Source organism: Chelonoidis abingdonii, chromosome 17 (genome assembly GCF_003597395.2).
Source record: "Chelonoidis abingdonii isolate Lonesome George chromosome 17, CheloAbing_2.0, whole genome shotgun sequence".
Taxonomy (NCBI): Eukaryota; Metazoa; Chordata; order Testudines; family Testudinidae; genus Chelonoidis; species Chelonoidis abingdonii.
The window spans coordinates 39,709,000-39,733,115 of record NC_133785.1 but is presented as its reverse complement, the minus strand read 5'-3'; the positions used below and the strand labels follow the sequence as shown (position 1 = coordinate 39,733,115).

Below are 24,116 nucleotides of genomic sequence, written 5' to 3'. Positions count from 1 at the left end.
ATAAGCTGTTTAGGGTACAACTAGTTACTGAAACAATGAAGTACAGCTTCACTTTGACAGTGTCTTGCAGACAGATCAACTGTGTGTCCAAATGTTTCACAGACATAAGTACCAAATAGCAGTGAGGTGAAGAATTGAAGAGGTCTCAGCAAGGCAGACAACGTTACATGTCAAGCTGCAGTTCTGAAGCAATGGGGTGGCAGCAGAGGGATAGAGAAAAGTGTGTCTAGACAGGTTTCAGAGTAGACAGGAGCTGCGCAGGAGAAAGGCCTCACCGCAGCAATGGACAGTGGGTAGTGAAGGGACAGAGAGGAGGCTGATGCTAGAAGAAAGGCAGGAGCAGGGAAAGGGGGTAGAAATTGTTAAGAGTGCTGATTCTGGGCTGTAGCTGAGTTCAGGTTTATGCATCCTTTGGATCTCCTGTGATCTCGGGCTGCCAGGAGCCAGGTGAGCCCCTTGTGCAAGTTTGAGCAGCCCCAAGGGGTACTTTACTATTGGATAAATTTCCCTCAGGCAGTGGGTCTTCCTCAGTAGGGCAGTCAGCCACTGGAGCAGCACAAAGGATCCAGGATATTGCTCATAATCAGGGTCAAGGTTGGAAAAACTTTTTCACTAGGAGGGTGGTGAAGCACGGGAATGGCTTACTAGGGAGGTGGTGGAATCTCCTTCCTTAGAGGTTTTTAAGGTCAGGTTGTCATAAACAGATAGTTAAGGATTAATGTCTCTTTTACCTATACCTGACCAGAGGACCAATCAGGAGACAAGATACTTTCAAATCTCGGTGGAGTGAAGTCTTTGTTTTGTGTTGTTTGTTTGTTCATTGTTCTCTCTGGGTTCTGAGAGTGACCAGACATGCAACCAGGTTTCTCTCCAATCTCTCTGATACAGTGTTTTATATGTTCAGAATAGTAAGTACTAGGTAGATAAGGTGGTTTTAGTCTTTTGATTGTTTTCTCTATTTGCAAATGTGTATTTGGCTGGAGGGATTTTAACTTGTATTTTTCTGGAAGGATTTTAATTTGAATTCATGCTGGGGGGAGGCTTCTCTCTAGTGTCTATAAGCTGAAAGACCCTGTAACAATTTCCAACTGATTTTACAGAGACAATTTTTACTTTTTCTCTTTTATTAAAAGCTTTTCTTTTTTTTTAAAAGACCTGATTGATTTCTTCCCTTGTTAAGGCTCAAGGGAGTTGAGTCTGTACTCACCAGGGAATTTGTGGGAGAAAGGAGGGAAGGGAGGGAGGAAGGTGGAATTCCTCTGTGTTTTAGATTCATGGAGCTTGAATCTGTATTGCCTCTTGGTGAGGGGAAAAGAGGAGGGGGAAAGGTGACATTCCTCTCTGTTTTAAGATTCAAGGAGTTTGAATCACAGTGATCTCCTAGTGGTACTCAGGGAGGGGAGGATCTGGGAGGAAGAAAGGAGGAGGGGGAATTGTTTATTTCCCTTTGTTTGAGACTCAAGAGGTTTGGGTCCGGGGGTCCCCTGGGAAGGTTTTGGGGAACCAGAGTGTACCAGGCACTAAAGTCCTGGTGGTGGCAGCCTATCAAATCTAAGCTGGTAATTAAGCTTAGAGGAATTCATGCGGTACCCATTTTTTGGACACACTAAGGTCCAGATGGGGTCATACCATACACAGGTGTGACAAAGCCCTGCTGGGATGATTTAGTTGGGAATTGGTTTCTGCTTTGAGCAGGGGTTGGACTAGATGACCTCCTGAGGTCCCTTCCAACCCCGATATTCTATGATTCTAAGGACTACTTAGAAAAGCTGGACATGCCCAAGTCCATAGAGCTGGATGTAATGCACCTGACGGTGCTGAGGGTGTTGGCCAATGTGATTTGCAGAGCCATTGGCCATACTTTGAAAACTGCTGGTGATCGGGGGAGGACCCAGACGATGGCAAAAAGGCAAATATCATGCCCATCATTAAAAAAAAAGGAAAGAAGAGAATCTGGGGAACTACAGACTGTCAGCCTCACCTCTGTCTCTGGAAAAATCATGGAGCAGGTCCTCAAGGAATCAATTCTGAGCACTTGGAGGAGAGGAGGTGATCAGGAACAGTCAACATGGATTCACCAAGGGCAAGTCATGCCTGACCAACCTGATTGCTTATTTATTATTTAGCAGATTATTTAGTCTTGCAGAAGAGAAGAATGAGGGGGATTTGATAGCTGCTTTCAACTACCTGAAAGGGGGTCCAAAGAGGACGGAGCTCGGCCGTTCTCAGTGGTACCAGTGACAGAACAAGGAGCAATGGTTTTGAAGTTGCAATGTGGAGTTTAGTTGGATCTTAGGAAAAAACTTTTTCACTAGGAAGGTGGTGAAGCACTGGAATGGGTTCCCTAGGGAGGTGGTGGAATCTCCTTCCTTAGAGGTTTTTAAGGTCAGGTTTGACAAAGCCCTGTCTGGGATGATTTAGTTGGGGTTGGTCCTGCTTTGAGCAGGGGGTTGGACTAGATACCTCCTGAGGTCTCTTCCAACCCTAATCTTCTATGATATTGGTCTGGCTTATTTAGAGGTATGAAAAGGCAGGAAGCAACATACACGTACTTGCTTTCTGGAGTGTAGGAGACAAGATTAAAAGATGATACTTCCGCTGCACATGGTATGCAAAAGGTGGATTCCACGGTAAAGTAATTTTGAATACTCCAGCTGGGGAAGCCTGACAAATCTTGGTCAAAACTTCCAGAGGAGGAGGGGAAGTGGAATACTGAGAGAATATAGCCTCAGACAATGGGAAGCCATGTGTTTTTCACCAGGATTTGCTCACATGTTCTATACCTGTAGGTCACCAGGTTCTTGAGAAGCCCTTGGTAGCCAGCTGTTTCTCCAGCATTATCACAACTTTCTAAGGTAGTTTTTAATAAGGTGTGGTCTCTATAACCCACATTTATTATCACGGTACCTTTGGTACATACTGTGGCCTGACAAGTGCAACAGAATTTCACTAATTCAGATTAACAACTGGGAGACTCACTGTAAATTACTGAATTTTGTGAATGAGTGAGTAAGTGAACAAGCCTAATGAAAAAGCAAAGTACATTCTGTGATACATTATTCCCATTTGCTTATTTTGATGGCTGCAGTGTAGTTTTATAATACTTCATAATGTAATGTTGTCTGTTTGGTAAAAGCAATGAAGTTGTATGACTTTGCTCTTGTAATGAATCATAAAAATGAATATGCTTCTTTGATCGTATTGCTGCACTCATTTTTTTAACTTACACTTTCAACCTTGAGCTATTTTGCTATTAAATCTGCGCTTGAAAGAGGGTGAGACAGCCATTGTTTATGTATGAATTCGGCAGCACGTAGATTAGTGAAATTCTGTTATAGTGCAAATATATATGTACAATCCTTTTGTGACTGCACTGTATTTTAAGGAAGTTTGAACGATGCAGCAAGATTAAGGGTACAAACCAACAGTGAGTGCACAACAGGGACTGGTCTGTTTGGTTTTCATTTGCTGGGGTAAACAAGTGTGCTTGAATTGCAATCTCAGCACTTAATGAGCCCTTAGGCTTTACTTTCAAGACAATACATGGAGTTTGCACCCAGGCAGCAGAATCTTGCATGTCCATTACCAATTTCAGGCTGTCTGATAAGGGCAGATCCTGAATGCCTGTGGAAATGCTGAATGCCTGTGAAGAGAACTCTGTAAAAGAGAGATTTAGTTAAAGGAAACTGAGAAGAAGCCACATGCTTACTGAGGGCTGGTCTACGCTACGGGGGGAAATCGATCTTAGATACGCAACTACGTAGCTGAAGTCGAATATCTAAGATCGGATTACTCACCCGTCCTCACTGCGCGGGATCGATGTCCGTGGCTCCCCCTGTCGATTCCGGAACTCCGTTGCGGTTGGTGGAGTTCCGGAATCGATCCCCGAGCAATCGATTTTAACCCGCCGATACTTCGGGTAGTCTAGACGTAGCCTGAGTCAGGTTAAACAAAGAGGGTCGGCAGGAGTCATGCACTGAAAGATGTGTTAGTTGAGTATAAGCAGTCTGATTTCCTCCTTTATTTTACATACTTGTAAAAAACACTTATCTGCTGATCTCTGAGCTACCTTACTGCTACTGTGATGGAGTGGGAACAGTTCACGCCAGAATTCATTTTTGTATTGAATTATAAACTCAAAAATTGGGTTGTATAATCAAAACTGCAGTTAACATATGGCAATGCCACAACATTATTGATAGGATGTATCAGATAAACCATAATAAATACTTTGTACTCAAGTGACTTCTTTTTGAGGATCTCCATTAAATATATTTAGCTTCACCATAACTCTGTGAAGTAACTTTTATTATTCGCGTCTTGCATATGAGGAAACCAGGGCCACCAGGTAAAGTGATTTATCCAAAATCACACAAGAAGTCTGGCAGAGTCAGGGGAAGAACTAGATCTCCTGATTATCATTACTGTGGGATTTAATCACTAGATTGTTCTTCCTCTGCAGGTAGCTGGAGTGCCCCCCCTCCCAGTCTGACTAAATTTACGGTGGAGTGAGCAAATGTGTTTCCTAAAAGTTTCTCTAGTTAAGATTTCAACATCATACATTTATTTGAGCCTCTGGGCCTCAAAGTTGAAACTAAGCTAAAAAATGAATTCAGCAGGCAGCTTATCCATTTTTATGATTCATTACCTTACCCACTGTAGACAGACATAACAAAAATTAGAAAATCATATGCTGTGATTAAGTATTAATTAAGGATTTTGGTTCTGCTATGTTCCGGAAGAAGCACATAACTTTTTTCTAAACCTTTGAAGTTGTTAATCTCTTAATATGTTCTGATTTGCAAGTCATTGAAACAAAAAATAATTCTGGATGGTACAAATTTCATATCAATTGAGATTTTATTATAACATTAAACAATTGAAACTGATATACAATGTAACCTCTGTTTGGTAATTTATTGATCTGTACACTTTATCTGTTTCTGTTTGAAAAGATTCGTTCACCAAAAGAGAGAAAACATCATGCTTACTGGTTGCAAAAAAATATTTGGGATTGTAAAGGAAAGAAAAATGATGACATCGTGATCAGTAATACATGTAGGTTATGATGACAGGACAGCTTGCGTCAGTCAGCCTATACTGAACCAATGTGAACTGAGCTCAGTGGCTATTAATCATTTGTCAAAGACTGCAGGCCCTTATCAGCCAGTTATAGATAGAAGGATGTTTATATCACAACCACAAGTGGCAAAGCTATAAAGAATTTCAACCATAGCACAGCAAGGACACTTTTTATAGATAAAATAGAAATCTAAACGAAATGCTGGCCTGGATAGCATCATCCATTTCCAGTTAGGTATTTTAGTAAATACTTTATAAGTTCTTAAGGGTTTTAGACCCTTGGTTAGTTTTCATTTTTTCTTTTTTCTAAACAGTTCGCAAACAAAGCCAAAATGAACACAAGACGTACTAGTAAAGAGGAAACACATTGTGGGTGCTGTGCTACTGAATGCAACTGCCGCTTATTTTACTCAGTCAGTCACTGTGCCTTCATCTCCACATATTGGAGGGTAGGACTGAATACTATAAAGTCAACAGAGTAATTACAAACGAGTTACTTTCCATAGCAACTGTCTGCAGGAAAGTGGATTGGTAGGCTGGGGAGAACAGGGAGTTTGAGCGGGAAGAGCCGTGGAGCAGGAAGGAGAGCAGTGAAGCAAAGAGGAGGGGAGGTGGGAGCATAGTGAAAAGGCATTCCAATTCCTCCCGCAGACTCTGCTGGACTTGTTGGGATCTTTAGGGGTCAGAGCCCTTACCCCACCCCTAAGCCTTAGTAGGGGCATGGAAGAGGCCTTCAAAATCACTCCCACTCAATGGGAGCTTTATTAACTCCAGGAGATCCCAACTAGTGTAGGGAAATTTGTCAGCTCCCTCGCCCTCCCCGAACAGCCTAAGCATGGTCTTTGGGAGACTGACAATTCTGTTTAGGATTTTGGGGATTAAACTTCCTAAATCTTGCAGTTTTATTGGGATTACAGTGTTCAGCTGTCAGCGTGACTGTTTGGTCCATACTGGGGCAGAGTGAAAGCTGGGGTAGTTATCTGAGAATGTCTCACTGCCTTGCTTGAGAAGTGGAACCCTCACTCCTACATTCCTGGTTCTCGAACATTCTAGTTTTTGCTCTAGTTTTTCACATACATGCTTTTTAAAGGAGCGATACCCACAATTCACTGATATGGACCAGCCACCTTACCTACAGTTACCAGATATTATTATCTGGGAATAGAGTATAATATGATCAGAGATAGGGTGACCAGATGTCCCGATTGTATAGGGACAGTCCCAATCTTTGGGTCGTTTTCTTATCTAGGCTCCTATTACTCCCCACCCTCGTCCCCATTTTTCACATTTGCTGTCTGGTCACCAGAGAACTCTCTCATATAGCATGGGTCAGATTTTAAGTGCTGGCGTTTCATGCTGCACCCACAATCCAAAGCAGGTAGACATCTAACTGCAAATATCTGTGCCCACAGTTTACTGTGGGTACATTTGTTTATTTATTTTGGACAGGTGCAAAGTCTGAAGCCTGACTGAAAATCTGGCTGTGCATCTTTTGTATGAGATTACTGAGGTATAAAATAGGTTTCTTATTACAGGAAGCCCTGTTTAAGTGCTGAAATATTTATGTTCTGTCTTAGCTTGTTTATGCAGTTACTTGGGAAACCAGCTGCTTGAACTTCAGTGCATAAATTTCAGCAGTGGCTTGGGAAGAGCCTAGTGTGGCACCATGCCAATGTTGTGATAACTGGTGAGTCCCAGGGAGAGCCAGTGTTTATAGCAATTGTTCTCAACTTTAATAAAAAAATGACAGAAAATCAGCTCTTTTTTGGAAAGAACAGGTTTTTTGAAAAGAGTCTGTAGAAACGTGAAAAAGTCTATCCATACAGTGCCTGCAGCTTGGCTCACAGTGCCTTCTTGAGAGCTGTGCCAGGTTTTACAGCCCGGTACAATATTTCTCTTCATTTAGTGTTTCTTTTTATAAAACTTTCAAACCTTCCATGCCACATGAAGCTGATGGAGGATGAAGCAGTATCAGCTGTATGCAAGGTGGGTGGCAATCTGCAGCCCTCTGCACTAGAAGGAGATATCACTCCTAGGTGAGGGTAGTGGCAGCAATGTCACTGCCTTCCTCTTTGGGATCAGCTGTGGGAGAACTTTAAAATCCAGCCAGTACGTCACAGGAGTCCCACTTATGGAAACTGCCTGGCTCAGGCTTGGAATCCAGCATATCTCCGTGTGGGCCTGGCCCTGGCCCTCCCAGCCAACCAGGCTCACTGTGCTGTCAGGTTCTGGACCCCGTGAAGGAGCACAGTCTGGGGGTGCTGGTGTCACGGTACCAATATTCCAGGGTGGCTTTCTGAGCTGGGCTCTGTGGAACCCCTGGAAAGTGAGTCTAGCTCTAGCCCTTTCTGTTGATTGCTCTCAGTGCCATTATCTTTTAGAGGTTTTCTTTTCATATCTGTTCCTTAAACTTGGTTAGGGATAGAAGCTAAATTTACTGGATAGTAACTGCCGTGGTCGTTTTCTCTGTATTTGATGAATATCATTTCCCCCCACGCTTTCCCCCAGTCATTTGGTGCCTCCTCAGTGGTCCCTGACTATTCAGAAAGAAACTGCTTGTGGTGATTGTCTCAATATGTTACGGTGGATATCATTCACACCTGCTAATCTACACAGCATAGATCCATTTGTCAAATATTCTGTTACCTGCTTCTCTGCAACAGTTCCTGCCTGTGGAGGAGGATTTAGATCATTCCCAACTGTCCAGATGTAGCCTCCTTTTCTTTTTCTTATTTCATGGTGTTCAGCCAAAAACTTTTTGCTGTAATCACAGCTGCCATTTCTACTTGCTCTGAGCTGATACCGAAACATTCCCCAACAGAGGGATACAAAGGAGTTGCTGTTTCAGCACACTAGAGGGAGTGCAAGTTGTTAACCATGCTCAGTAGCTGTTCTGAAGCTGATGTGGAAGACTTCTTCAAGGGCAGACACGCCTGCTTGTGTACATATCCCATCCCATCCCACCCCCCTAGCCTCCTGCCTTTAGTTAGAAGCGGGATGCTCCTGGCCAATCAATAATGAGCGCTGTTAGGGATACAAAACTGTCGGTCATGTTGAGCTCCAGTCAGATCCAGCCCAGCTGGGAGAAAAGAGAACTGCCAGGGTTAACCCAGACTGAATCTGTGGTTGGATCTCAATACAGTTTCCTGTAATTTTAGAGGTTAGTTGGACCTTATTGGTCTGCAGCAGTTATATGTTGAAGTATCTCTAAAGTTCTTAATCCCAAGAAGGAACATAACTATTTTTTTAAATATAGCAATGGGCCATAGTTAAAGGGATAGGGAAGTTTGCTATTAGCCTCAAAGGCTGCTGCCTTGGTCTTGTTATTCTAAGAAGCAAGCTTAGAATTAAGTAAATCGGGTGCTTGTGTTTGTGTGAATATGTATGTTATTGAGACACAAAGCATGGCCCTGGCAGAGCACCTGTCAGATCCACACATATCCTCCCCCTCAACTCTGTAGGGAGCAGATAGAGCTGCCAGGAATAACCCAGTTTGAATCTGTGGGTTGGATCTCAATACGTTTTCCTGTAATTTTACAGAAGTCAGTGAGATTGAGACTGGGAAGACATCGTAAAGGAACAATCGCAGATCAGAGGCCAAACATCATTGTGAAGTGTATTATGTCACTGAACCAACGACAGCGTGTGAGTCTAACAGACGCAGTAATTGTCAAGTTTTTTCTCTTATTTGAAGTTGTGTACGTGCTCAATGTCACGGATGCTGAAATAACTGGTTATGCAATATAACTAAAGGCTTTATTTAATTGCCAATGGAATACCCAGGGTCAGCCTACATGAAAACAGAAGATCCCGGATTGTCAGAAGACCCAATCGCTGTATTTATTTATAACAATTTTGGGAGTTAGGGGTGTGTTATATTTTTCATTTGAAAGACTTGGTAAGTAAAATGACTTGCCTCCTCTCTACATAGGTTACATACACATTTTTTCTTGTTAAAACTGGTTTTAAAGAATAGTTCAGGAGTTCACTCATTTTAGAATCACCATCAGTTTTATCTCCCTTCTCATTTACTTGTCCCCCTTTCCTCCACGGTGAACAACATTTCTAAGTTTTCCATCTTCAAATAAAATGTAACAATGTGAATCATGATTTTTCACTCACAGGCTATAAAATACTCCTGCATTACATACATCTTCTCCAGTTTTTATATCCTGATGCAAGCTGACCTCAAAATGTTGTCGTCTTCTATGTTTACAGCCCGATAACGCCTTTCTGGGAGCTCAGCAGGGATACTGAATTTATGAGACAGTTGCAAGTCAGGTATTTTACAGGTATTTTGATTGCCCACATTTGTCAAAAATGATTTTGTAAAAAAATTAAAGATTACTGTGTGATAGATTAAACAGCGGTACAAAAGCTGGTAGTAATTTTTGCCCAGAAAATTTGACTTTGAATCTGTATATAAAACACAAACTAACTTTCTTGAACATATTAACCTGACCTGGTATGTTAAAAATGTTTATCTTATGTTTATCATAAAGGAGTTCATTAAGTTTTTCAGTATATAAAATGCACCTGACACTAAAGTGTTTGAGCATATGCACAACAGTTCATATACTGTAACAATGACTTTTAACAAATGAACTACTCAGCCTTCCCTTGGGAAAAAGCCTGAAAAAAGAGGTGGACCATGAGCCATGCCCTAAAGATAGAACACTTGAGTGCTGTCAGACCAGAGAGAGAAATCAGTTCCAGAATTAAGGGCCTTGCACCCAGAATGCCCACATACAAGCTACCTGGCATTTATATCTGGGGAGTTGGGATAGGTAAGCAGGTCCCAAGCTATCTATGGCTTTTGTAGACCAAAGTCAACACCCTGATGTACACATGAAAGAGAATAGGAACCCAGGCCTGCTAACAAATAACTGCTGTAATATGCCACCAAGAATGCAGATAGCTGCCAAGTGCACTAGCCGATGCTTTTGAGTAATCTTCAAGAGTAGTCCCATGCACTTCATATTAGGGTAACAAAAGCATGGATGACAGTGCTGAAATCCAAGCCTGAGAAACAAATGGTTGCAAACACCTAGCTGAACAGAAATGGAAAAGGTGCTTTACTACTGACAACTGGACACCAGAAGCATCTCCAGATTGTTAACATCCTGAAACAACACAAACAGACCTCCTCAGCAATAGAGGAATATATCACACCCTCAAGATCTTTTCCCTGCCTCACCAGCATCACCTACAGATAGATTAAACTTCATGCAACTTGCTTTCATCTGAAAACAGTCTTGACCAAGCATTGGAAAAGCAAGGAGAGCATCACTGGGGTCAGATGAACAATGAGACAAAGTTGTCTGTCTGAACTATAGCTCAATACAGAGGCTCAACAGGTGGGGTGACAAAAGGATTGTAAGATTTCACAGATACAGTAGTTTAAGGGCAGCAACGAGTCCTGTGGCACCTTATAGACTAACAGACGTATTGGAGCACGAGCTTTCGTGGGTGAATACCCACTTTGTCGGATGCAACAGTTTAAAAGGTTACTGATGGTGGACAAGTCTCTCTCTCTCTCTATCAAAAGGTCCCATTGAAGCCAAGGGGAGTTTTGATCCTGACTACAATGGGAACAGACACAACTTCAAACTTGAATAGTTTATAGACATTACAGACAGACTAAATCTGCAAATGCCCCAATACTACTACATAATACTCAACTCTTGAAAGTGCTGTGTAACTAAAGGCTCTGCCTAATTCCATAATGTTAAAATCAAGTATCATTTGTGAAGAATGGGGCTCCTTGACTACAAGGAATGTAATCTGCCCAACTCAATGCAAACCAGCCCACACTCCCGAATGACCATAGCCCCAGTCCTGCAATGTGATGTGCATACAGAGTCCTACTGAGCCATGCACCACTTCATCGGACCAGGGCCTACATCGGTTACATTAAATGCATGACACTATGTGCAGATGGTTATTACCTATAGTAGAGTTTTGTCCTGCACTCTGGGATAATGTGGTCTCACTGCAATGTTATAGAACTCTGAAGAAAAAGAGCGATAGGAAAACTCTATGAAGAGGTTACAATTGAAAAAATGATTTAAGATGAAATCAAAGAAAGACACATTTACTAGTCAGAATATTCTAACTGAATTCTCACTGCCTGGCTCTTAAACAGAATCTTACCTTGGATTGGAATGAGAAAGTGGGTTCATTTCTTTTTGATAGTGATGACCTTGATTGACAGGCTGTGGAAAACACAAAAAACAGTAGTGAGAAGATAACTGTGCAAATATTTTTTCAATATATCTAGAAGCATAAGAGAGAATCCTTTTCGAACGATATATTTGTAGTATCTGATATATTAGAATTCTATGGTCTTCATCACTGAGGTGGAATTTCAAACATGGTATTCAGGTTCCAATTTTATAAAAGTACGTTTTAAATTGATGATTTTCTTGGTTCATATGCCTATACATTGAGTTACAGTATAAGCATTTACATGAGATTGGATCACTTTGCACAAAGTAGATGCAAATCCTATGAAACGTTGTTGACTCTAGTTTATCAATGTTTATCTCCATGATGGTGTCCTACTCAGTTTTAATATTATATAATTTGGAGCATATTTTTAATCAAAAGAAACGGTGTATTTAACATAAAAAACGAATATTCACAAATTGATATAAAAAAATTCAAGAGTTCTAAATTTTAGGAATATATTTTTGTCTCAGTGCAAGGTAACAGAAGAATAATCATTAGATTTACAAAGCACGCAGCTCCACCCAAAGCACTTAGGGCATGACACAGACAAATTAAAACATAACCATATATAAACATTGTCAATACATGATGAAATGAGAAATACTAAAAACAAACATGCAGCTTTATTAAAGGAATAGGGTCTTAAACAGGGACCAATATTAAAAAAAAATGAGTGTGTTCACATGATTTTTGGAAGTGGAGAGAGCTGTGATAAAACAGCTGTCCCTGGGGAATGATGTCCATATCACAGCAAAAAACTCATTCACTGGTCAAACTGTGATAGTGAACATCCCCAAAAAGGGTAGTAGGAGAGAAGGGAAAACACAGAGCACCCAGTTAGGCTATCTATGCATCATAACATCTGTTCTCAGTGATCTTTGATCTGGTTCTCCAGTAAAGAATAGCCTGAGTTTTACATTTTGACTGGATGGGAATATATCTGCCTTGGGTTAACCTGGTTAAGATATCAGCTGGGATATGTCGTCTGGGTTTAAAAATCAGTCTCTGTTGTCTGTCCACTTACACCTTATAATTAATTATATATTATTTGCATCTCCATAGTTCCTAGGAGCACCTGATCATGGACGAGTATCCCCGCTGTGCTAGGCGCTGTACAAATACAGAACAAAAAGACAGTCCCTACCCCAAAGAGCTTACAATCTAAGTTTAAGACAAGAGACAACACATGGATACAGACAGACCAATGGGGAGCACAAGGAAATAATGAGTGACAGGCAGGGTGGTGGTCTTGACAGAGAAAAGAAGTAATGGGGAAGGCTTGTCGAGAGGGGGAAGATTAAGAACTCAGTTTTATTCCTGTTTGGCTTAAGCTTGTCGCTAGACATCCACGAGGAGATGAAAGAGAGACAGGCCGAGATTTTAGTTGGTACAGAAGGAGACAGGTCTGGAGTACAAAAGTATACCTCTGAGTCATCAGCCTAGAGACGGTAGTTGAATTTGTGTTTGTGGATGAGATTATCTAGAGATAAGGAGTAGCAGAAGAAGAGAAGGGGACCTGTGGAGACCCTGCAGAAAGCTGGAGAGGAGGATCTTCCAAAGGACATGCTGAAGGGGTGATTAGAGAGATAGGAGGAGAACCAGGGGAGAACAAGATTTCAAGCAGAGCGTGGTCAGCAATGTCAAGGGTGGCTGAACAGGTCAAGAAAGATGAGGATGGAGTATTGATTCTGAGATCTGGCTAGGAAGAGGTCATTAGAGACTTTGAAAGCCAGGCTAGACAGAGTCTAGGATGGAATTGGAGGAGATTGCGATTGTAGACAGTGTGTTAAATTATCTTAGAGATGAAAGGGAGAAGAGAGCTGGGGCATTAATTAGAGAGGCAAATGGAGTCAAGGGTATTTTTTTTCAAGACCGGAGAGACTACAGCATGCTTGTATTGTCAGGGGGGAAAAGCCAGAGGAGAGAGACAGACTAAGGAGAAGAGGATGGGAGTATTTTTGTTTTCAGTGGCTCCTTTCTGTGTATCACCATGATGGAGGCTTAGAGTCCCGAAGTTAGAGACAAACTTCTTGTGGCACCCCGGATGCAGTCACAGAGTGTTGTCTGATTGAACCATAACGTGCTCTTTCTAGAGATCCTGAAATCTCAAAGAGCCAACCAGACTACTCTTTATTAGGAATGGGATATTTTGGAAGTAGTTTATTAGAGTGGCCCAGATGCGCTTCTCTCCTGAAAGACAGGCATTTGTGATCAGGATATTTAGGAGTATGGATTATAGAGGGAGGGCCAGGTTTTTAAAGGTATTTAGGTGCCCCAGTGGAATTTTCCATAGCATCTAGCTGTCTAGCACCCATTGAAATCAATGAGTGTTTACATACCGAGGTGCTTTTGAAAATCTCACTAGGTCCTTAAGTATCTTTAAAATCTGGCCTGGAGTATCCTACCATCAGGTGGGCTTCCTGTTCCCATCAAGGGAGTGACTGAGCCATGTAAGTGGAATCATCATTTTCCTTTTCATCTCTTGTTGGGAACAGCTGCAGGCACATAAGAGGAAGCCCAGAATGTCTAGGAGTGCTGAGGTGACAAATATAGAGGTGCTGTATCTGAATCAGTATTTGCATCTGCCACTGGCATAGTATTTTAGTATGAATATTTTTGAGGAAGTGTCTTTCCATAGGGGACCAATTGGGATATTTAGGGCAGGAAGGAAAAGAGGTCTCATGGTGATCACTTAACTGTTTCCACTTACAGTTCAGGCATTATTCCTAAATATCTCTTGTCATGCATTCACAGGGTCAGGTCTATGCCCTGGCCTTCAACCAGTCTCCTGGGAATATCCCTTTAGTGGATCCCAGAGATCCACGCTGTTCTGCAAGAGCAGGCCTGTAGTCTCCATGACTCTGAAACGAGCCCTCTCTGCCACAGTGTTGCACTGGGAGCTCATGTTCAATTGCTTGTCTGAAAGTCTTTGGACTAGCATCAGGAAAGTGGGCTTAGGACAGAGTGTATATTGGGGAAGCCATGGCTTCTTCAGGCCCTCTGTCATAAACAGATAGCTAAGGGTTAATGTTTCTTTTACTGTAAAGGGTTAACAAAGGGAACCAAACACCTGACAAGAGGACCAATCAGGAAACCGGATTTTTCAAAGCTTAAGGGAGGGAATTTGTGGGTTTTTCTTGGTCTTGGGTCTTTGTTCTGGGCTCTCTCAGCTATGAGAGGGTCTATTTCCAGTCCTTCTAATCTTCTGTTTCCCAGTTGTAAGTACAAAGTTAGCAAAAGTATAGTCTTTTAAATTGTTTTGCTGTATTTGCATCTGTGTATCTGGCTGGTGGAGTCTTTATGTGTATTTGGCTATAAGTACTTTAAATTGTATTGTTTTTGGATAAGGCTGTTTATCCCTTTTCTATTGGTTATTCATTTTCTATAAGTTGAAAACCCTGTATCTTACTATCTAGATTACAGAGAACTGTTATTCTATTCTTTCTTTCTTTTTTTATTAAAAGTTTTGCTTTTTAAGACCTGTTGATTTTTTTTTTCCGGAATGGTTTATTTCCCTTTGTGGTAAGACTCAGAGCCTCTGAGTCTTGGGGTCCCCCAGGGAAGGTTTTCGGGAGACCAGAGTGAGCCAAGCAGCGATATCAAATCTAAGCTGGTAATTAAGCGTAGAGGAGTTTATGCTAGCGTCTCAGGTTATGAACGCTAAGGTTCAAATCTGAGTAGGAAAGCTATGATACCCTCTTTCCCTGAACCCCATCTTTGCTCTTCCCTGGCCCTTTGTCTATCAATCCCAAATCTATCATTCACATGTGTAGGTTCTATTCAGTTCTTGTTAATGATTCTGGTTTCCATCTAGACACACAAGGGCTCAAAAACCCCATTGCTTTTCTTTCCACTCAAAGTATGGCTGTAGAAAGCCCATAGACAGACTGAGGTATGTACGTGGATCACAAAAACATTTTTAAATTTCCCACATTCTTAAGAACTTAAGAATGGCCACACTGGGTCAGACTAAAAGTCCATCTAGCCCAGTATCCTGTTTTCCGGCAGTGGCCAATGCCAGGTGCTTCAGAAGGAATGAATACAGCAGGCAATCATCAAGTGATCTATCTCTTGTCACTCATTCCCAGCTTCTGGCAAACAGAGGCTAGGGACACCATCCCTGCCCATCTTGATGCATACACGACAGATGGTTTGTTTTACAATACTTTTTCTAAAATACTCTGTTCCTAGCCAAAAATACATTTGCATCTTTGCTTTCAGGAATATGGCTGTCTGGGAATATTCATTCTCTGGCCATTTAATCCCCAAAGAGAGGAAATGGAGGTTCCTGAAACCATGTCAGCTCTAAAGGGTGACAAGTGGCTGGCTTACATAGGTTAGTGTGCCTGGGTCCCAGTTAAAAGAAAACTGTATGTACCTACATGTATGCCTCAGTAAAAGGCTCTGCTAGAGGGGAGGCAGCACGAAAGGCCCCAGCAGTGGGGAGCTGCCACAGCCTTTCCCTGGCCTCCCCCGTCAGAGCCTTTCCCTGCAGCAGGGAAAGACTCCGGCAGTGGGACACTACACTGCTAAAAATAACCGTGGAGACAGGGAAGCACTGCTTGGTTGTGTAGACAGCAATGTAGGATATATATTCTAAGGCAGTGGTTCTCAATGTATTTACCATTGTGGGCTGCATATGCAGCTCCCTCTGTGTTATGTGGGATGCACAATACAGTAGAACCTCAGAGTTATGAACATGTCGGGAATGGAGGTTGTTTGTAAGTCAAATATTCGTAACTCTGAACAAAACATTATGGTTATTCTTTCAAAAGTTTACAACTCGAGATTGACTTCATAGAGCTTTGAAATGCAGAAGAAATACACTGCTTGCCCTTCATTTTGTTAGTAGTTTACGTTTAACACTGTACTGTATTTGCTTTTGTTTTGTCTCTGCTGTTGCCTGACTGCGTATCTCCAGTTCCAAATGAGGTGTGTAGTTGTGTGTGTGTGTTCATAACGCTGAGGTTCTGCTGTATATCTACACTACCTGTACATTTACCCCCCCATCCCCCAAAAGTGTAGTGCTTGTTACACGACAGCAATACGATTCAAATGGATATTGTACCTCTCATTATAACACTGCCAAATATCTATCAAGAGCATTTTAAATTAGCAAAGTCAGCCAAAACATTAACTGTTAAAATTAATGAATTTACTGTAAGGGTGGCATTGCATGGTGTATTGTCACCCTCACTTCCGTGCTGCTGCTGGTGGCACGGTTGGGCTGAGCTCCCGGAGCCCACGGCTCCAGAGCCCGCCTGCAAAAATAGGGAGCCCTGACTAATGTGAGCACCCCCCCAGCCAGAGACTGCACCCCATGCACCCAACCCCACTCAGGGACTGTCCCTTAGCCCCTCCCCAGACTGCTCCCAATCACCCAACCTTCCTGGGACTGTCCCGCCAGCATCCAGACCCTCCCCCCAACACTGTCCAGGGCAAAATGATGCCCCCCACCCCCAGGGACTTCTGCCTCCAACATCCAGTCCCCCTCCCAGGGACTGCCCCCCAGCACCTGCCTCAGCACCCGGTCCCCTAAGGACTGTCCCCCCCACCACTCAACCCCCTTCCATCCAGGGACTGTGCCCTAGTATCTAGTCCCCCCTCCAGGGACTGCCCCTGATCTAGAGTCTGTTCTCCATATATCAGTGGCATCCCCCCCCCCCCGTCGCCCGAGACCCCTGCACCCGCTGGTGTTCTACCTCTGCTGCACACAGCTCAGTGGTGCAGCCTGCCCTGCCTGCCTGCTGCAGAGATCTTAGTGCCGAGGAGCCTGTTCCAGCCAGGGTCACTGAACCCAGGATCCTGTGGGAAGCACTGAGCACCCTGGCCTGCTAATGCTGCTGGGTCTGATCCTGGGAAGGGGGGGCACTGACACTGGGTCCAATCCTGCACCGCCCCCATTTTTGCACCCCCTGCTGGCTTTGTGCCACAAGCGGCCCATAGGTAACAGGTTGAGAACGACTGCTTTAGAGTCTAGGTGTGTTATTAGTGTACTTGCCTAGGCAGTGCCTCACCATCTACATGACTATTTTTATCAGTTCTAGGGGGGCATGCAGTGTATTTACATTACACACTGCCAGCTGGGGTGTGCAGTGTAGATATACCTGAAGAATGGAAGGATTGTGAGATTCTGTCCTGACACAGGTAAGAACAAGAGACCTAGCATTGGAGAGGGGGTGCAGTCAGAAAGACCAACTAGCCCTGTAACTATGATAAAGATGGATTAATGATTTTCAATTCTGTGACACCTTAGAGATCAGGGTCTGCATCTTGCCGAACCCTTCTTGAGTTGACATCACTAGCTTTTCTTGTAACTCAGCTCCTAGATGAAGAAACCTCAGAGGGAATGAGGAAGTTCTGCTTTAAATTTATTGTGAACTTGCATGCCTAGAGTCCTTGAGAGGCCCCTGGAGATGATGCTGTGGTAAGTGTGTCATTTAAGAATAGCAATCATCACTACCAATACCTTTGTGAACAGGCTAGTGAGTGGAGAACAGATACATGAATATGCAGTGATAGTATCAATTTTAATTGATTAGCCAAAAAATTGATGATTATTGGGTTGGATCTGAATACACAGATGATAAGCAGCGGCTCTAATATAACACTTCTCATCAAGATAAGCTTCTGCTAGGTACATCAGTATCTGCTGGGAACATATACAGGATAGTGCAAGCCAGTCTCCATTCTGAATTTCATCTTCATCCAACTTTTCTGGCTTTTGAGAAATCAGATGGCCAAGACCCCCGCCCCAGATTTTTTTTGTTACGATGAAGAATATGGAGTAGAGCCTGAGCATCTTTTGTTGTGAGAGACAAGCTCAACTGCTGCATTTCTAGGCGATAAGAAAGCTTCTTCAATCTGGCTGAGCACTTGTCAACTCCCAAGGTTGGAGACAGAATGACAAAGGGGGTGTGAAGGATCTCTAGACAGCGAATGCTGCACTGCTGTCTAAAATTGACTGGCACCAACTGTCTGAGCAATGGGGTATCCTGCCAGCAAGGCCTATTTCTGGGTGGAGGCAGGCCAGATACAGACATTTTGACTTTTTGGAATAGGAAAAGGAAGTATGGAGCTGCAAATATTCCACAGGATTGTGCATCACCTTTATGTGTATTTCATCTCTCTGAAAAGGTCAAGCAATGTACAATATTTTCATTTTCAAAATACTTATATTTTTTAATTCTACATAAATATTCTATTACTGATTTGGAATCTAGGTAATTTTTATTTTTTCACATTTTATAAAGCCTTACAAATCACCTTCAAGGTAAAATTCAATGTTTTAAAAAATATCTACATCTGACAGCTATACTGGGTAATGTACAGTACCTAAAAGTATTTTATTCCTTTTGGGCTGTCACAGTTTAGAACAGCTGCTAAACAACTTATATTTCAATTATTTCTTTTGAAAGCATAGATATTACATTTCAGCTCTTGGAAAACTATCATTAGCCATAAAATTCAGTTTTTAGTATATCAATTTAATAGTTGTATAAGAACATCTGTTCATTTGTTTTAACTGCAGCTTAGCAATATGATCTATATATCTTTGCCATTCAGAAGGGTTTTTTTTGAACCTCATTAAAGCCAAAAATAGGTGGGCATCTTTTAAATGAACCTGAAAATCAGACTAAAACACGCAAAATTATGGAAAGTTTAAAGTCACAAAAAACATGTTACAGGTAAAATATTACATACATTTACTAGGTAACATACTTAAATGCTATACTGCTTTACAGAAAATAAAGTGTATTCCAAAAATGAAAGATATAAAATATGCCTTCTGGTGGTGCTGTTGCTATAGATTACATCAAGGGACAAAGAGGTTATATAAAATTATCCAGCATTTAGACCTAAAAGGCTTACCTTTTGGAGAAGAGCTGTTGAAAATTTTTGTGGAAAAATAAGAACAGACTTAATGGGGAATATGATTTGCAAAAACATTATCAATTTAATAGAGAGGAAAAGATGTTAATCCTTTAAATCAGCAGAAGGAGACTACCTAGAAATGAAGTAATCTCTCAAGGTTAATCATGGCTAGGGACAATTTTTCAGATTGTCCTTAATTTTATGAAGTATAATGTAGAGATTAGTTCTAATTTGTTTCCTATACATTGTGCAGATGAACCCTGATGTGTACTAATGGAAGATGGATGCAGGTACACTGTAGCTTTTCTGTGGTTTGCACATAAATATAATTTTTAATAAGGTCCTGATTGTTAGCATCTGCAGCTCCCCCTGACTCTTTGGGACTGATTTTAAGTAATGAAAATCAATCCCTCTGTAAACATGAACTAGCTTTTAGTGATACAAATTCTGAACTTCAACACAGAATGGAAGCTGAAGAAATGAAGGCCTTTATTCATGAAGGGTGACATTCACCTGTAGCCATACAGCAGAACAGTGCAAGGAAGAGAGAACAGTCTGCAAACGCTTTCTGCTCACTTCACAAGGGGGCTCCACATGGACTCCAAATAGGCTAAATTCTGATCTGCCAGTTACCCTGAGTGACCATGGAGTAGCACAAGTATACTGCACACTTGAGTTCTGCTTAATGTCTGGATTTCAATGAAAAGTCTGTCCAGTAGCTAAGTGACACTAGTTCATAGATTAATTGATGTTAAAGCTGTTAGATCATCTAGCTTGACCTCTTGCAGATACTGCCATTAAATTTCACCCCGTTACCTATGTACTGAGCCCAATAACTTGTGTTTGACCAAAGCATCTTCCAGGCTGGCATCCAGTCTTGATCTGGAGCTATAAAGAGATTAACCTTGTTCCAATGGTGAATCAGCCTCTCTGTTAAGAATGTGCCTTATTTCTCATTTGAATTTGTCTGAGTTCAGCTTCCCCCCACTGGTTGCTATGCCTTTCTCCCCTAGACTGAAGAGCTTTTAATACCTTGGATTTGCTCCCTGTGAAGATACCTATACACTGTAATCAAGTCACTTCTCAATCTTCTTTTTGATAAACTAAACAGACTGATGCTGTCTCTTGCTGTAGGGCATTTCCTCTAACCCTGGAATAATTTTTGTGGCTCTTTTCTGCACCCTCTCCAATTTTTCAACACCCTGTTTAGGATGTGGACACCAGAGTTATATGCAATGTTTTAATATCTGTCTCACCAATGCCATACACAGAGGTAAAATCACTTCTTGCTTCTACTCACCATTCCACTGTTAATACACCCCAGGACCACATTAGCCCTTTCTGCCACAGCATTGCATTGGGAACTCATGTTCAACTGTTTGCCCACTATGATCCCTAAATCCTTTTCAGAGCTGCTGCTTTCCAAGATACAGCACCCCAATCCTGCAGGTATGGCCTGCATTCTTTGTTCCTAGACTGCATTTGGTTGTATTAAAACATATTTTGTTTGTGCTGAGCTTGTCAACAGGTCTAAATCACTCTGACTGACTTCCCTGTCCCTCATCATTATTCTCCACGCCTCCAACCTTTGTGTCTTCGGCAGTGGTTTTATATTTACTTCCAGATCATTGATACAAATGTTGAATAGCATGGGGCCTAGAACTGATCCCTGCATCATTTGATAATTTCGTGATGACAACTACTTTTTGAGATCTGTTAGTTAGCCAGTTTTTAAATCAATTTAAAATGTGCTTTATTGATACTGTATAGTGCTAATTTGTTAATGAAAATGTCATATGGTACTAAATCTTAAGTATATTAATTACCGCTACAAAACTACCTTTAGAACCAACCATGTAATTTCATTGGGCCGCTGGCAGACTAGGTGTCAGCTCATGCCAAAGCCCCAGGCCTCATGGAATGTTTACAAATGATGGCTGGAAGCCAGGCCAATTCATTTATTAGCATAAATCAAAGTGATTGTTAAATGGATAAGAGTGTATTTGGTGTTCACACTCCATGAAAACTAACGGGATGTTACTTGCATTGTTTTCACTTACCTGTATCCTATTAGAATGCAGTAGCAAACATCTACATTATATATACCCCTGTAATTAAATAACCCATCGAACGAGAAAGAAGCCTTGTGGAAGTCAAATGAAAAAATTTAACAGAAAAGTGCTAATTTCAAAGCAAGTGCTGATTGTGTGTGATAACTGGAGGTCAAAGACTCTAAATGCATTCCTCATTCTCCATCATCAAAGGAAGAGCCAACGTGGGTGGTGACCCTGTCAGACTGTTTTCTGTGAGAAGCTATAAGTAGGGATTCAGGGAAAGACCCTTCATCTCTGGACTGTTTGGATTCTAACAGGGTGGAATAACTGAACAAAGAGTTATTCTGGGCAGCCCTGAGAGACTTTTGGAAAACTGGCAGATTACTACATCTCTGCTGCCATTTGGAATTACAGACTGTGACTCACCTGTACATATACTTTGCCTACTTTGATCTCTCAATAACTCTCATTTTCTTTTCTTAGCAAAGAAACCTTTAGTTAGTTTACTATATAATTGGCTGCCACCGTTGTCTTTGGTGTCAAATCTAAGGTACCAATGAATCTGGGGCAAATCACTAGTCTTTGGGTCTGGAAGCAATCTAAATGTGATGTGATTTTTGGTGTAAGTGACCATCATCATTCAATCCAGGTGGCAAGATAGATTGGAGAGTCCAAGGGGACTGTTTGTGACTCCATGGTAAGACTGGTACAGTGATCCAGGAGTTGTCACTTGTTACCGGGTTGGTGAAATCTAATTATAGAACATACCACCAATTTGAGGTATCTGTGACAATGTGCCCTGCCAGGGATTTTAAATGGCCTATTACCTGGATCATCCTGCTTGCTCTTTTGGAATATTGGCACAACATTAGCACTCCTCCAGCCTTCTGGTATTTCTCCAGCATTCCAAGATTTCTTAAAAATTAACATCAGCAGGCTAGAGATCTCTTCAGCAAACTCTTTTAGGTCTATTGGTGCAAGCTATCCAGACCTTATGTTTTAAAAATGTTTATCCCTAATAGTGCTGTTTAACATCCTCCTTAGTTACCAATGGACTGCAAAATAATTCATCATCCTCACATGATACAAGTACATTACCCTTCTTTCCAAACACATAAGTATATAACGGTTAATGATTTCTGACTAGTTTCTAGTAGACGTAAGTCCACACTCCAAAAGCTATGATCACAATTGGCACCACATGGCACCCTGGCAGCTAGCTCAGAAAAGACAACAATTGAATGAATGGACATGGATATAAACTACCACGTTATTGCTACAGGATGTTCCCCTAGGCTCAGGCTGAGGTATGTTGTTAGGGCAGTGTAAGGAAGGGGCTGGATGGGTATATGATGACTTTCAATTTCTAGTGATACAAGGTAGGTGATGTAATTTCTTTTATTGGACCAATGTCTGTTGGTGAGAGACACGCTTTCAAGCCACACAGAGCTCTTCCTTCAGCTGTGTCTCGAAAGCTTGTCTCTTTCACCAACAGACATTGGTTCAATAAAAGATATGACCTCATACCACTTATCTCGCTAACATCCTGGGACTGACACGGCTACACCAACACTGCATAACATTTCTAGTGATGTCCTGCTGTCATTTTTCAGAAACATTACATTCACTTTCTAAATTAAAACAAAACAAAAAAAACCTCCCACTACAATCTAACAACCTTAAAACCCCACTGCCCAGTTTGCAGAGAGTAGAGCAGACGACTACACAAAGCTGCACAGATAAGACTCTCAAATTCATTACTTGGGTCTTGCATGCTTCAGGTGTTTGAAATAATATTTTTAATTGAATTTAATCCTCATCTAGAAACTTTGAAAAATCTGTCTCTGCCAAAGTTCAATACATTTCCTTATAGGTTTAATTTACGTAGACAGAGATGGCTACAAAAGACTATTCTGAATAACTACAGCTATATCTAATTAAAATTTTAAATGACTAAACACTTTTTTAACTGAAGACATTCGTCTGAAACGTTCAGAAGATGATCAAAGTAGTGGGATCAAAGAACACTCTTTGCATTTACACCATGCTTTGCTAAATATTGGAAAAGTACATTTTATAATAAAAGTTTTCTCTCTTTTAATCATGTAATACATGTAAAACCAAACTTGAGATGTCTAAATAACTGTATCAATTTCCTGATAATTACTCAAAAATTAATGAGTTTTTTATGTTCTTCATTTACCTGAAACCTACTGGTCCAATCCTGCAGACTTACTCATACAAGCAGTTCCATTCAGCTCAATGGGACTGCTCATGTGAATAGGTACTTAAGGATCAGGCTCTTTCCATGGGTCTAATCAAGTGAATACATAGAAAAATATATGTTAGACTTGGGATGCAAGGAAGTGCACAGCGTCAGCGTGTTACGAACAATTAGATGAAAGCTATGTTTATCTGCCCTCCCCCAAAATACTAGTTTGTAAATCAGACTTTTATTAGGACAGTAACAAATTTATCAATACATTTCTGTTCACTTGAAAACTCTACTCTCTAGTTCACCACAAAGCTATAATGCAGCACTGATCATTCATTATGGAAGACTGCTACAATGACTCTGCATTCTGGCAAATCCCAGTCCATGTATATGCCCCTTGTGGTTGCTGGTAGATACATAAATTAGAGCATTACTCAGGTCTCAATAACTTATGGTGGGGGACTGGCCCCAGTGCACCTAATGCAAGACTGGGCACGCACCTGAGGGTTGTTCTGCATTATTTCTTATCCACAGGGCATTTTCAATGTTTATTATGGTTTCATCAACTAGTACCTTGCCACAAAAAGTAGGACTGTGCTAATAAAATCTGTGGATGACACAAAGTTGGGAGGTATTGCCATTACGGAGGAGGACTAGAA

The 24,116-nt window shown here is 41.5% G+C and overlaps 1 protein-coding gene across 3 annotated transcripts in view; it reads right to left on the bottom strand.

Annotated features, from left to right (window-relative positions):
* The window catches only part of CFAP20DC (CFAP20 domain containing), a 219,341-nt gene that overhangs the window by 21,923 nt on the left and 173,302 nt on the right, over positions 1-24,116 (bottom strand). For all 3 annotated transcript variants that reach the window (XM_032781822.2, XM_032781824.2, XM_032781825.2), the window contains one exon: positions 11,236-11,297. In XM_032781822.2, coding sequence (XP_032637713.1) covers positions 11,236-11,297 — 62 coding nt within the window. The remainder of the gene's footprint in view (positions 1-11,235; positions 11,298-24,116) is intronic.